The 13,806-nt window shown below is 60.6% G+C and overlaps 1 protein-coding gene and 1 long non-coding RNA gene across 2 annotated transcripts; one reads left to right on the top strand and one right to left on the bottom strand.

Moving 5' to 3' along the window:
• Positions 1–5,508: 5,508 nt before the first annotated feature.
• On the top strand, positions 5,509–7,794 carry LOC128797498 (uncharacterized). Its single transcript, XR_008434161.1, has 3 exons — positions 5,509–7,146; positions 7,241–7,346; positions 7,548–7,794. It is a non-coding gene; the product is annotated as an uncharacterized LOC128797498 (long non-coding RNA).
• Positions 7,795–10,412: 2,618 nt separating this feature from the next.
• On the bottom strand, positions 10,413–13,804 carry LOC128797806 (TBC1 domain family member 24-like; the record flags this gene model as incomplete). Its single annotated transcript, XM_053960702.1, has 6 exons — positions 10,413–10,746; positions 11,369–11,645; positions 11,829–11,924; positions 12,176–12,239; positions 12,594–12,752; positions 13,503–13,804. Coding segments are annotated over 6 exons (1,044 nt in total), but the record flags the coding sequence as incomplete, so codon positions are not given.
• Between the last annotated feature and the right edge of the window lie 2 nt (positions 13,805–13,806).

Here is a 13,806-nt window from a genome sequence, read left to right as displayed (position 1 = left end):
CGTGCTGCCGGTGCTGAGCAGATGGAGGGGGATCAGCCGCCCGTGGATCCCCAGGGACGGCTCCACCGCGAGTGGCCCCGGGCTCAGGAGCTGCTTATCCAGAGGGGAGAGAGGACTGAGCCCGGCCGAAGTTTCCTCCCGCCCGCAGCCAGCCCTGATTGGCACGGGATGTCCCCCGAGAGCCTGGCTGGGGTCACCCCCTGCCCCCTGCCAGCCCCCCGAGGGGGCAGCTGCCTTGCAGGGACTGCAGCTTCCACCCGGAGCCACCTTGGGACCAGCCGGGCACGCAGCCTTTCCTCCTGGGGAGATGGGAATGCCGATGGGCCGGGGGATGCCCCTGGCCCTGCAGAGCCCCACCAGCACTGCGGGTACTCCCGGCTCCCAGCCTGCCTGAGGAAAGCTGGGACACTGTGGGGCTCTTGCTGGCTCAGGCACTCGAGGGAAGTCTGGGCTGAGCTGAAATTCCAGCTAGAATCCCCCCAAGCTCAGAGGTTTGACTGCTGGGCTGGCTCTGCATCCAGTGCTGAAGTTCATTTCTCAGCATCCTCCTGGCCAGGGCTGTGAAATCCATCAGCTGATGGATAAAACGCTCCTTTGGGGAAAACATCCTTAATATCAGGCTCCCTGGCCCTATCTGAAGATGACAATCCATACACAGCGTGTTCCCTGGGAAGCCTGGCAGGTTCCTGGCCCTGCTCCCAGCACCACCCACTGCAAACCCCGCTGCAGACCCCAGGAGATGGAAACTGGGATCCTCCAAAGCGCTCGTGTGAGGATGTGGGGCTTTTCCTCGCTGAATGCTCTAACAAGGGCAGGTTGTGCTTCATGCAGTGTGGGAAGAACGGGTTTGTCTAGAGCAGCTCCCGGCTCACTGAGGAGAAAAGCACTTGTTGTTTCCCTCTGCCCGGTTTTGGCTGCACACTGGAGCCCCGAGCATCCCACGCGAGCCAGAGCTGCAGGGCAGGGAGGGAGAGAGGGAGCCCAGCTCAGTTCAGCTCCCCTCGTGCTGAACTGAGGGGAGCCAGAAACACAAAGCAGCTCCTCAAGGAAAGTGAGGAAAAGCCTGAAGAAAAGCAAGGGGAGTGGAGAGCCCGGAGGCAGGAGCTGAACTGAGAGCTGGATCAGAACCTGGTGTTTGTCAGAGGGGGACGGATGGGAAGGGAGAGCTGACAAGCACAGCCAAGGGAAATGGCTCTAAAAAGAGAGAGAGAAAAACCCCAAACCCACCAGGACTGGGAAGTACTGGGTAGTGAAAACGTTTTTCCCGGGACCCTGTCAGCCCCCCCAGCTGCCCCCTGTGATGCCAGTGCAGGAATTCTGACAGCACACGTCAGCCAAGGACTGAAAACTGAATCAGGGCCTTTCCAAGCACAGGCAGAGGCATCCCTTGGCTGTCAGTGCACCCCCCCGGCCTGGAGCAGGCCTTTCCCACAGGTAACTCCACTTCATTCCAGTTTAAGGCAGTTTGCACACCGGAGTGAGCCTCAGGAATGCTCGCCGTGTGAATCTGCCTTTCAGCAGCACTGTATTTGTCATCTTCCCTCTTTTTCAGGTCATTCTGAACAGGATGCCTTCCTATTCAGACTAAATCAAATATTTATCAACGCTGCAGCATCCGGCACTGCTGGGTTGCGTCAGCACTTTCTCCCTAAAATGCCTTTTTGGGATCTCCTGGCTCTCTCCAGCTCCTGCCTCTCAAGCTGCCATTTCCTGCTTCGGTTTCAGAGCAAATGTGGGGTGGGCAAAATCTGAGCGTCAAACACGAGGAAAGGAGGAAACGCTTGGTCCCTATGATGGAAAATTCCTTGTTGTTATGGCATGAACTGCCTGGGACACCAGACAGCCAGGATGGACGTGAAAACACAGAGAGTTTGGGTTGGATTAGGGAAACACAAGGACAGGACAGCACTGGGCATGGTCATGAGTCCCTGTGCCAGGGAGGCACTTGGATTTCAGGATAAAATCCTGAATAGATCTGAGCTGAACTGACTCAGGCCCGAGAGAAATCCATTTCCACGCTGCCAAATCATCGTGATAATAATAACAGCAAAACAAAAAGAGAAACCTTCCTCCCTGCTCGCTGTGCTCTGCCCTGGGACAATGTTTGCTTTCTTTGAGCCTCTCCCGCTCTCTTGGCACGGGCTGGGAACATCTGTGCTGTGGAGTGGAAATGTGCTTTCAACAGCCCCATCCTGCTCCCGGCCTGGGGGCAGCTGGGGGAGCCCGGGTGGGGCTGGGAGAGCCGGCCTGGGCTGGCACTGCCCCCTCCCTGAGCCCTCCCTGCCTGCAGCGGTTTCTGGGCTCAAGGCAGGCAGAGAAATCTCCCCCCTCGAAAGCCCTCCCTCCTCAGCCTCTGCAGCTCGGATTCAATTAGAGATAGCAGAGTGAGTTATTTAGTGCCCCATGAAAGATGCATGGGGCCTGCCTTTTTTGGGAGTCTCTTTGAGGAGGGACAGCATCGAGGCAGGGAATTTCTGCTTTTCCAGGGCTCTGGGCTCAGGCTGATGAGTAGAGCTGGCCATGCTCCGTCGGTTCGGAATGGGAAAGCAGCAGATAACCCCGGGCTGCAGGAACTCCTGCACTTTGTTTGCAGCAATTTCACTCGGGTTTAATGCATCTGCTCCATCCCTGGCTGCTCCACTGAGCAGGTGGCTCCAGGCTCTTTCCACCCGTTATCCCTGTGAGCTGAGACGATGTGGTCCCGCAGCAGGAGCCCAGCCGGGGCGTGGCGAGGGGAGCTGAGCTGGGCTTGTGCCCAGAAACCGCCCCGGGCTCTCCGGGGCTCAGCCGGGCGGGGGGAGCTCACAGACCCCACAGCGGGGGTAAATAAACCCCTTGCAGAGGTGCGAGCAGCGAGCCCCTGCTCAGCCCGGCCCGGCTCGCTTTGCTGCCCGTGTCTGGGGGGATCCGTGCGGGTCACGGCCGCTCGCAGCGCCCGGGGCTCCCGGGGACCCGGCGTGAGCCGGCCTGGAGGCAGCGCTCAGCACGTGTGACACGGTGACATGGGCCAGGAGGGATGGGGGCGTGCCGGGAGGGATGGGGGTGTGCCGGGAGGGACAGGGATGGAACAGGAGGGACAGGGATGTGCCAGGAGGGACGGGGATGTGCTGGGAGGGGCAGGGGTGTGCCAGGAGGGATGGGGGTGTGCCAGGAGGGACAGGGGTGTGCCGGGAGGGACGGGGGTGTGCCAGGAGGGACAGGGGTGTGCCAGGAGGGATGGGGGTGTGCCAGGAGGGACGGGGATGTGCCAGGAGGGACAGGGATGGAACAGGAGGGGCAGGGGTGTGCCGGGAGGGACAGGGATGTGCCAGGAGGGATGGGGGTGTGCCAGGAGGGATGGGGGTGTGCCAGGATAGACAGGGGTGTGCCAGGAGGGATGGGGGTGTGCCGGGAGGGACAGGGGTGTGCCCACAGGGACAGGGATGTGCCAGGAGGGACAGGGATGTGCCAGGATAGACAGGGGTGTGCCAGGAGGGACAGGGGTGTGCCAGGAGGGACAGGGGTGTGCCAGGATAGACAGGGATGTGCCAGGAGGGATGGGGGTGTGCCAGGAGGGATGGGGGTGTGCCGGGAGGGACAGGGGTGTGCCAGGAGGGACAGGGGTGTGCCAGGAGGGATGGGGGTGTGCCGGGAGGGACAGGGATGTGCCGGGAGGGACAGGGATGTGCCAGGAGGGACAGGGATGTGCCGGAAGGAACAGGGATGTGCCCACAGGGACAGGGATGTGCCCACAGGGACAGGGATGTGCCGGGAGGGACAGGGATGTGCCCGCAGGGACAGGGATGTGCCAGGAGGGACGGGGATGTGCCAGGAGGGACAGGGGTGTGCCAGGAGGGATGGGGGTGTGCCGGGAGGGATGGGGGCGTGCCGGGAGGGACAGGGATGTGCCGGGAGGGACAGGGATGTGCCAGGAGGGACAGGGATGTGCCCACAGGGACAGAGATGTGCCAGGAGGGACAGGGATGTGCCCGCAGGGACAGGGATGTGCCCACAGGGACAGGGATGTGCCCGCAGGGACAGGGATGTGCCCACAGGGACAGAGATGTGCCAGGAGGGACAGGGATGTGCCTGCAGGGACAGGGGTGTGCCCACAGGGATGTGCCGGGAGGGACAGGGATGTGCCCACAGGGACAGGGATGGAACAGGTCCTGCCAAGCTGAGCACCAGCCTGAAAGGCCACGGAGCCCCCAGAGCCGCAGCCTGGGAGGGTGCGGCCTCGAATTCCCGTAGGGACCCAGCTCTGGGAGCAGCCACAGCAACACAGGACTCTGGCTCTCCAGTGGGTCCTTGGATCCTCCCCCTCCTGCAGGGACAGCTTTGGGGTGACCCGTGGGGACAGAATGGCTCTGCTGAGGTGGGGCAGAGCCCTGATCTCCAAACCCTGCCCCTCTGCACCTCCAAACTCTGCCCCACGGGGAGCTGGCAGTGACAGAGCTCCTTGGGACCCCTGGGTGGCTCTCACAGGCTCCAGTGCCCTCCTCATTCCCCCACACAGGCCCAGGGGTTTTGCCAGCCTGTCCCACATTCCCGCGGTTGGATCCTGGATCCCAAGAGCTGCGAGCTCTGCTGCAGAGCCTGTGGAACCTGCTGGAGTGTTTATGGTTCAGAGCTCCAGGAGGAGAGGATGGAATGGCTGAATTCCCGTGCTGAAGGCTCCATTGTTGAGAGCAGGGGATTTTCAGGCAGGAGGAAGAGGATTTGTTCAGTGTTTGATGGACAGCAGGGGGGCACAGTCCGAAAGGATCCACCTGTGCTGTGCTGTGAGCAGGAAACGCTTCTGGTGGCACGTGAGGAAAACCAAGCAATGACACCTTTAAATGCCTGTCCCCACTGCCTAGCAGAACTGTCAGAGCAGGTGTAGAGATAAATCATCTCCATTAACTAAAACATCTGAGATCCTCAGCATTAAGGGCTGCAGCGTTCTGCTGCATTTTAACTGATGACAGAATTCTCCCAGGTCTCCAATGCCCACAAGAGATCCTTCATTTGTATCAGCTCCCAGGCTGCTGCCTGCGCTGACCTTCACACAAACAGAACTTGAGAGCTGCTGCTTTTAGTCCTAGATGTGATACGGAGCTAGTAATAAGCACTTCTGCTGTGGAAATCTGGAGCCTGTTTGAAGAATCAGGCCAGCGCCCGGGAACCTGAGTGTGCCAGGCTGGAAACTCCCCGGCATTTTTAGCAGTGACTGCACTCTCCAGAACCAGGTCTCTGAAGAGAGTTTAAATTGGACACTGCAAAAGAAGCAGCCCCAGCATCCCTGGGTTCCTTTGAGAACGTGGGGTTAAAGGCTCGAAAGAGCTTCCCAGTAAATGCCAGGAGCTGGAGCTGAATTTTTCCTTAATCAGGAGCAGACAAATTAAAATAAACACAGAAGACTGAATTTACACAACAAGTCATTCATTAAAGGCAGGGCAGAAGTGGGGGAGGGAAGAGAGACGAGTGGAAGCGAGAGAGCCTCCAAAAGGGAGCAGATCGAGTCAGGCTGTGCCAGGAGCCTCTCGGAAAGGTGGCAGCGACAACACGGAAGTGTTGCAACAACAGCCGCGGTGATTCTCAGAAGTGGGGAATCCTTCACGCCCATCTGAACGGAGCAGCAAACTCCTGCTCCCCCTGCCCGAGTCAGACCCATTTCTTCAGTGCTCTGGGGGCTGTCTGGTAAATGCATGACAGGAAACACAAAAACAGAGTCTCCTCTAGTTGTAAAAATGCTTGAAAGTTACCTCGGCTGTAAGGAAAAGGATCACCTGGAGGGGCTGAGGAAGCTGCAGCCCCACAGCTGCTGCTCCAGCTGCTTGTGCAAATCTGGGGAATTCCAGACCAGGCTGGCAGCACCTGGAATCTGAGAATCCCAGAATGGTTTGGGTTGGAAGTTACCTTAAAGCTCATCCAGTCCCACCCCTGCCATGGGCAGGGACACCTTGCACTGTCCCAGGCTACTCCAAGCTTTGTCCAGCCTGGCCTTGGACATTTACAGGGATGGAGAGTCCACAGCCTCTCTGTTCCAGGGCCTCATCAGCCCTGTAGTAAAGTATTTCTTCCTAATTTCTAATCTAGACCTTCCCTCCTCTGCCTAAGCCTGCTCCTCTTTTCCCCACAGGCAAGGGAATACTCAGATATCCCTTTGATTTCGGCAGGGTGGGCTAATCTCCAGGGGAATTGGGATATTATTCCTCTTCAGCTGAAGCAGAGTCGGTGCCCAGCAGAGTTCACCAGCAGCTCCCGGGGAGCTGTGGCCAGAAAGTGGGCCAGTAACACAAAGGGCCTTCAAAAGTCTCTTAACCAGCATCCATTCCCCAGGTTAAGCTAAAAGAACCGGCAGCAAATCCATGGATTTAGCTACAGGCGATGAACACGATTCCACAGCTCCCCTGGGGAGCTCCCAGAGGAGATGTCACAGAAGTGGCAACGTGAGAGCCCGGGGCTGGCTGGAGCCTGCAGGCATTGCCACTTGTCCCTGGAGCCTGCCAGGATCCTGGAGGAGGGCACCTGGACACAGCCCTCGAGTGCAGGAGAGCACGGCCGAGCTAAACCAGGAGCAGGGCAGGGGAAGACTGTTCCCTGTGTTCCTGTGATCCCTGTGTTCCCTGTGTTCCCTCTGCTCCCTGTGTTCCTGTGTTCCTTCTGTTCCTTGTGTCCCCCGTGTTCCTTCTGTTCCCCGTGTTCCCTGTGTTCCCTGCATTCCCTGTGTCCCCCGTGTTCCCTGTGTTCCTGTGTTCCTGTGTTCCCTCTGCTCCCTGTGTTCCCTCTATTCCCTCTGCTCCCTGTGTTCCCTGTGTTCCTGTGTCCCCTGAATTCCCTGTGTTCCCTGTGTCCCCCGTGTTCCTTCTGTTCCCTGTGTCCCCCGTGTTCCTTCTGTTCCCCATGCTCCCTGTGTCCCCTGTGTCCCCTGCATTCCCTGTGTCCCCTGTGTCCCCTGAATTCCCTGTGTTCCCTGTGTCCCCCGTGTTCCTTCTGTTCCCCATGTTCCCTGTGTCCCCCGTGTCCACTGCATTCCCTGTGTCCCCTGTGTTCCTGTGTCCCCTGCATTCCCTGCATTCCCTGCATTCCCTGCATTCCCTGTGTCCCGTTTCCCAAGTGCCTCCTGGAGCCCCTTTAGGCACTGGCAGGGGCTCTGAGCTCTCCCTGGGGCCTTCTCTCCTCCAGGTGAGCACCCCCAGCTCTCCCAGGCTGACTCCACAGAGTTCCCCAGGGTTTGTTTTCCACTTGAACTCCAGAATTGTTCTTCTGTCCTGCCCAGGCTGCGCTTTGGTCCCCCGGAGTAAAGGGAGATCTTCGGAGTGCTCTCGTTGCCCCAGCAGCCAGGCAGCCCCATCAGTGGATGAAACACAGAGGCTGTGTAGGAGGTTAAAAATATCTCCATTCATTATTTACTCCTTACAGCAAGAACCCGATGCTTTGAAGTGTGATTATAAATAAAAACACCATCAGAAACCCTGCCTGCCCACCCCTTCCCCTGCAGGAATATTTGCTCTTTGTCCCGCTCTCATCTCCTGTGAGCTCTTCCAGCTCACCTCCTTTAAATATATCTTTTAATTTTCTTTCAGTGCAAATCAACCCTTTCTGGAAATGCATTTCCAGTGGTGCATCCCCGTTTGCCTCGGCAGCCTTGGAGCTGCTCAGCTGTGACGGGGATCAAAACCAATTTTGTTGTTTATCCCAGTATTTATGGAGCTCACAGAAATGCACGTACAGAAGATTCCACGTAGGTGGAAAACAAGGAGCATCATCATCACCCACTGAAGTGTTCTGCCACTCCTTCTCAAAACAGAAACAAAGGAATCTTCAGATCAGCCTGAGGGAATAAACACGTTCTCCTCTAGCTGAAGGCAGAGTTCCTTTAAGGTTGACCCGACTTATTTTCAATAAACATCTTCCCCTCCCCCAGCAGATCTAAACCCTTTCTTTACAGATAAACTCCTCGTGGGGGGCTGTGGATTCCAGGTTTAGAGTTTCATGGAGAGCCAGGGGCTCACAATTCCCAGTGTGAGCAAGGTTTTAGGGATAAAGGGTGATGTTTGTTCCCTAGAACACATCTTTGGAACGCCCCATCCCCGGCAGTGCCCGAGGCCACGTTGGACTCTGGGGTTTGGAGCACCCGGGACAGTGGGAGGTGTCCCTGCCAGGGCAGGGGTGGCACTGGGTGGGCTCTGGGGTGCCCTCCAACCCAAACCACCCTGGGATTGGTTATTTCAGATAAGTTACAACAAAGTGGTGAAAACAATCCCCCAGGGAGGGAGGGACAGTGCCGCCAGGGGGGCTGCACGGCCCAGCTCCCCTCCAGGGAGGGGAAATTCCCTCTTGGGACGGGCAGTGCCCATCCCCAAACCCCCTTTGGAGCAGCCAGACCCTGCTGAGCCCAGGGCAGCTCTGCTCTGCGGGCCACCACAGGGGGCATTTCCCATTCCCAGTACCCGCTGCACTTCCAAGGAAAAGTCCAAAGATGCCTTGTGGAATCACCCAGCTCTGCAGGGGGGGAACAAAACCAACCCTTGGCCCAGGGTTAGCAATTCCAGGGACTAAACTGTGTGAAAACAAGGATGGAAAGACATTTGTTTTGATAAATGCTGTGGGTTTGACTGGGAAAAAAACATCTGCAAAACCCCTCCTGTGGCACTGAGGGCTCTGCTACAGCCGGGAATTCCTGCCAGGGGACATGAAATGTGGTTCCACGAGGAGCTGGTGACAGCGTAGTGACAAGGAGCTGTTTGTGTGTGCAGCAGGTGGGTGGGAGGGGAATCACTGCACGGAGCTGGGAGAGGGAAATGGGAGGGATGAAAATGGATCTGGCAGTGGTGGAAGATAAAAACGTACCGGGAACTTCTCCCGGGCTGCAGGAACCCGAGGGATTTCCCATTTCAGGGCTCTGAGAGCTGCACTTGGTGAGAGCGAGGGAAGAGGGCAGGGAGGAAGGAAGGGAGAGGAGAAGGGAGGAAAGGTGAGCTCCAGAATCCTGGCTTTGAGCAGAAACGTCTGCTTTAGGCAGCAGGAGGAGGAGGTTGGAGGCACTGCCTGTTAACCCCACCCCACGTGTCTCCTCTCCTCTCCCTTCACCCCAAATGATCAGTGGACATTTCCTCTCCAGAGACAGCCCCTGTGGGAATCAGTTCTGGGATGAGAAAGGAATGGTTGGGACACTCGGAGCCCTTTCTGTTACAGTGTAACTGCACCAGGGAGCCACCACAGATCCTCGGCGCTGCCCCCCTCGTGTGGAAGTGTGAGAATCGCCAAGCCCGGCCCTCGGGAGGACCAGAGCATCCACAGCCCCCCCAGATCCCCAGGGAAATCAGCTCTGACCGTCACAAAATGTGCTTTTTGTAGCAATTTGTGGTACAAGCCAGTGACCAATTGTCCCTGAACTCTGCGGGGGCAGGGGGTGACCCAGACCTGCAGGGTGGGATTGTCCCTTCACAAATTCCCCGTTGCTCAGAGCCACTCCTGGGCTGCTCTTCTTGTGCCAGCACCGGCAGCTGCATGTCCCAGAGGAGCCCAGAATGCTGCAGTGGTGAGCCAGGCGGGGCCCTGTGCTGCTCTGAGACACTTTTGTGTGGACAAGGAGCAGAAACGCCCCAAAGGGATGAGCTGATGGATATTCCAGCTCCTTTCAGAGCTCACAGGGGCTGAAGTTTCCCTGGGTTTCAGTAAAGACCCGTAGTCAAGGGAAGTGGGCAGGGGGTGGCAGGGCTGGGCTGCCCTGGGGCTGTAGGGTGAGGGGTTGAGGTGCTGTGGGGCCATGGGGTGAGTGGTTGGGCTGCTGACCCTCTCCAGGGAACTGAGAGCAGGGCCCAGATCTCCTTATACCCCACCAAGGTCCCCTCTGCCTCCCAGCCCCACTGCTCCCCCACCGTGTCTTTGTGCTGGACCTTTTTGGAATTCTCCAAGAGTCTGGAACTTTATTCAGCAATGGAAAAAGGGGCACGAAGAAAGGATCCCTTTCAGGGTCCCTTGTAGCACAGCAAAGGCTCGGCAGAGCTCAGGAACCCCACAAACCCCAGGCAGGGCTTTGCCATCACCAGCAGCACTTCCAGCCAGGGACAAGGAGAGTTTCTCCCAGTGCTGGTGGATCCCAGGCAGCCCTGGATACCCACGGAGGCTGCAGAACTCCCTGGGTGGCCTGAAGGGCTCTGCTGGGCTTGGGGCTGGGGGGAAGCAGGTCTGAGAGCGTTTCTGGTGAGCTCTGGAGCTCGGTTTTGGAGCCTGGCCTCAGAATTCCCACAGAATCTGCCCTGCTGTCCCTGGTTTGCTGAGCCCCACGCTGCAGACGGGCCAGGGAGGTGTGAGAAACTCCAGCACCCCAAACTGGCCCAGACTGGGTGGAGTGGGCCGGGTCTAAACTGCGGGAGGGGACCCCTCAAATGTCCCCAGGGGCAGCGCCTGCAGTCCTGGTCCTGGTCCTGGCACTGCCTCAGCCTCTCTGCACAGCACCACGAGGGCTCATCTGGCCCGATCTGCTCTGATCCGATCCGGTCTGGCCACGGAGGGGACCATGGAGAGCAGAGCCGTCACACAGGTGGCCACAGCCCGGCCGGGGGTGGCCAGCGCGGGGAGGGGTCCCCGTGCCCGTGCCCGCGGGGGGCACACGGGGGTGTCCCCGCGGGAACTACGCGTTTTGGAAGCCCCACACTTCCAAGAGCTGCACCTGGAAGTTCTCCTGGCAGAGCGGGGGGTTGTCGAAGGTCTCGCAGTGCTCCGTGCGTCCCCGGAGCAGGCTGGCGTCCAGGGACAGCGCTTGGCCTCCCCCTCCACCTGCGAGAGCGAGCGCAGGCTCGGCCCCGCTCCCCCGGGCCCGGCGGGGCCGCGCCCGCCCCTCGCTCTCGGTCCCCGGCCCCGCTCCCGGCGCTGGAAGGGGCTCGGGCTGTTCCGGGGGGCTCCCGACCCACCGCGGCTCCTGTGCCGAACCCCCGGCCCCGGGGGCACCGAGATCCCGCCCAGGCCGAGCCTGACCCCCGGCCGATGCCACGCTCGGCTCCGGCCGCCCCGCACGGAGCCAGGGAAGGCTGGGAAGGGGCGCTCCAGCCCCGGGGAGCGAAGCCCGCCAGGGTTTGGGCTGCGGGGCTCCCCTTGGGGCTCTCGGGAGGAGCCCCCGGGCTGGGGAAGGGGAGCTGCCCTGGCCTGCCCGGACTTGAACCCCATATCCCCAACCGGAGCTGCGGGGAGCCGACAGGGATCCCCCCTTATCAATACAGACCCCTTTTACTGATATCGACCCCCCTTATCAATATAGACCCCTTTTACTAATATCCACCCCTTTTACTGATATCTACCCCTTTTACTGATATCCACCCCTTTTACTGATATCGACCCCTTTTACTGATATCCACCCCTTTTACTGATATCCACCCCCCTTGCCGATGCCGCCCCCCCTTACCGATAACGATCCCGTCCCGGGAGCCGGACATGAACATGGAGGCGCTTTTGGAGGGCAGGAGGAAGTGCCTGATGGCCAGGAACGGGGACAGGCGGCCTCTCCTCTGCGGCGAGGGCACGGCCAGGTGGCTGGGGCTGGAGCTGCGGCTGTCCCGGGAGGAGCCGAGCAGGGATTCGGGAGCGGGGGAAGGCGAGCGCTGCCGGGAGCGCGGCACGGCCTTGGCCAGCTCCGGCTTCTGGATGAGCACCCACTCGTACCTCTCTGCCTCGGGGCGCACCTGGGCAGCGGGACACACCTGGTGAGCCCCGGGGCACCGCGCCACCCTGGGAAGGTGCTGCTGCTGCTGCCCGGGGGCTGGGGCCAGGGGCTGCTCCAGGTCTGGGCCTGGGGCAGGGAAGGGACAGGGTGTCCTGGCAGGACAGCAACGAGGGGACAGACCCAGACACAAACCGGGACTTACAGTGAACACAAAGCACTCTCCCGTCCCAAAAAAGCCCGATGTGGCTCCGCTCTTCTTCCTCTCGGCCCAGTCGGAGGAGAGAAACGCCCCGCACACCTTGGGAGAGAGCACAGGGAGCTCAGGGGATGGATCGGTCTCACTCGTGGCCTCTCTCCCCCTCACTCTCCTCCTGTTTCCCGGCTCAGGTGTGTCCTGGTGGCCAGAGGTGCGGTTTGTTCTGTCCTGGGAGCTGGGACAGACCCGGGGCGGGGCAGGACAGGGACCACACGGCCCGTGGGTGCTCCAAGAAGTGCCCGTGGGGTCACCCAGCCTGTCCCCTTCCCCAGCCCTGCCTGGGAAACGCTCACCTCCCCCTCGGTGGTTTTGATGAGCAGCACCGTGGGTTCGTAGCCTTCACAGCACCTGTAGAACCTGCAGAGATGGACAAGGGGTGGGCTCGGGGGGAGCTGGAGCCCTGGGCAGGGCGTGCTGCCTGTCCCTGGCTCACAGCGTGCCTGGCACGGTGTGGCACACAGGGACATCCCTGCCTGGCACACCCACAGGGCTCCCTGTGCCCCGGGCGGTGCCAGGGGTTGGTGGCCATCTGGGCCAGCCTCTGCCCTCTCCCCTAAGCCACGCTCAGGAGCCCGAATCGAGCCCAGGAGGGTCCCCAGCAGCCCCAGAGGTGGCCCAGGTCACTCGTGCTGCTCCTTTCTCCAGCAGCAAGCCCTGCCCGGGTTTCCCCACGCCCGAGCCGCCCGGCCCCGGGGGCAGGTGAGGCCTCACCTCTGCAGGCTGCAGCCGTCCTCGGAGGTGGAGAAGAGCAGCAGCGGGGGGAAGAGCGAGAAGCGCTCGGGGATCCAGGACCAGACGAGGCGCATCTCCTGCGCCGTGACCGTGCTGGAGCTGAACTTCTGCATGTCCACGGCCAGGTGGAAGGACGGCCTGCCAGGGGAGGGACATCAGGCCGGGCTGGGGCCCCTCTGCTTCTCGGGGCACAGTCCCTGCAGCAGGTTCTGTCCTGCCCTTTGCACGTGAGCTCTCTGCCAACATCCCCAGCTCTGCTGTGCCCTGTCCCCTGACAGGGAACCCCAGCTCTGGCTGTGCCGTGTCCCCTGACAGGGAACCCCAGCTCTGCTGTGCTGTGTCCCCTGACAGGGAACCCCAGCTCTGGCTGTGCCCTGTCCCCTGACAGGGACCCCAAGCTCTGGCTGTGCCGTGTCCCCTGACAGGGAACCCCAGCTCTGCTGTGCCCTGTCCCCTGACAGGGAACCCCAGCTCTGCTGTGCTGTGTCCCCTGACAGGGAACCCCAGCTCTGGCTGTGCCCTGTCCCCTGACAGGGACCCCAAGCTCTGGCTGTGCCGTGTCCCCTGACAGGGAACCCCAGCTCTGGCTGTGCCGTGTCCCCTGACAGGGAACCCCAGCTCTGCTGTGCCCTGTCCCCTGACAGGGAACCCCAACTCTGCTGTGCCCTGTCCCCTGACAGAGAACCCCAGCTCTGCTGTGCCCTGTCCCCTGACAGGGACCCCAAGCTCTGGCTGTGCCGTGTCCCCTGGCAGGGTCCCCCAGGGGCTGCGAGGGCCCAGCACAGCCACAGCTGCGGGAGGTTCCTGCAGCTCCCGCGGGGGTTCTCCACAGGAACTCACATTTTGGCAGCTCAGCCCCAGAGCTGGGGAGCGCGGAGCTCTCCTCACCTTCTCTGCACCACGGTGATGCCCCTCTCCACCAAGGCCTTCCTGTTGGCCATGTGGAGCAGCCAGATCTCCTTGCGGGAGAAGAGCCGGATGCCGAAGGCTCTCTCCAGGAGTTTGTCCGCAGTGACGTGCTGGGCGATGTTCCTCACGAAAGCCTGCAGCTCCGCCTTGACGTCGGAGCCCTGCAGCCCGGCCGGGGCCGCCGAGAGCCCGAACTGCTTCAGCAGGGCCAGGGCGATGCGGTACAGCACCTTCTGGCCCTCCAGCAGGAACACGTCCAGCACGCGCACGGCGTAGCCGAAGG

Source organism: Vidua chalybeata, chromosome 19, assembly GCF_026979565.1.
Source record: "Vidua chalybeata isolate OUT-0048 chromosome 19, bVidCha1 merged haplotype, whole genome shotgun sequence".
Lineage (NCBI taxonomy): Eukaryota > Metazoa > Chordata > Aves > Passeriformes > Viduidae > Vidua > Vidua chalybeata.
The sequence above is the reverse complement of the archived record's forward strand: the minus strand, read 5'-3'. Positions and strand labels throughout refer to the sequence as shown.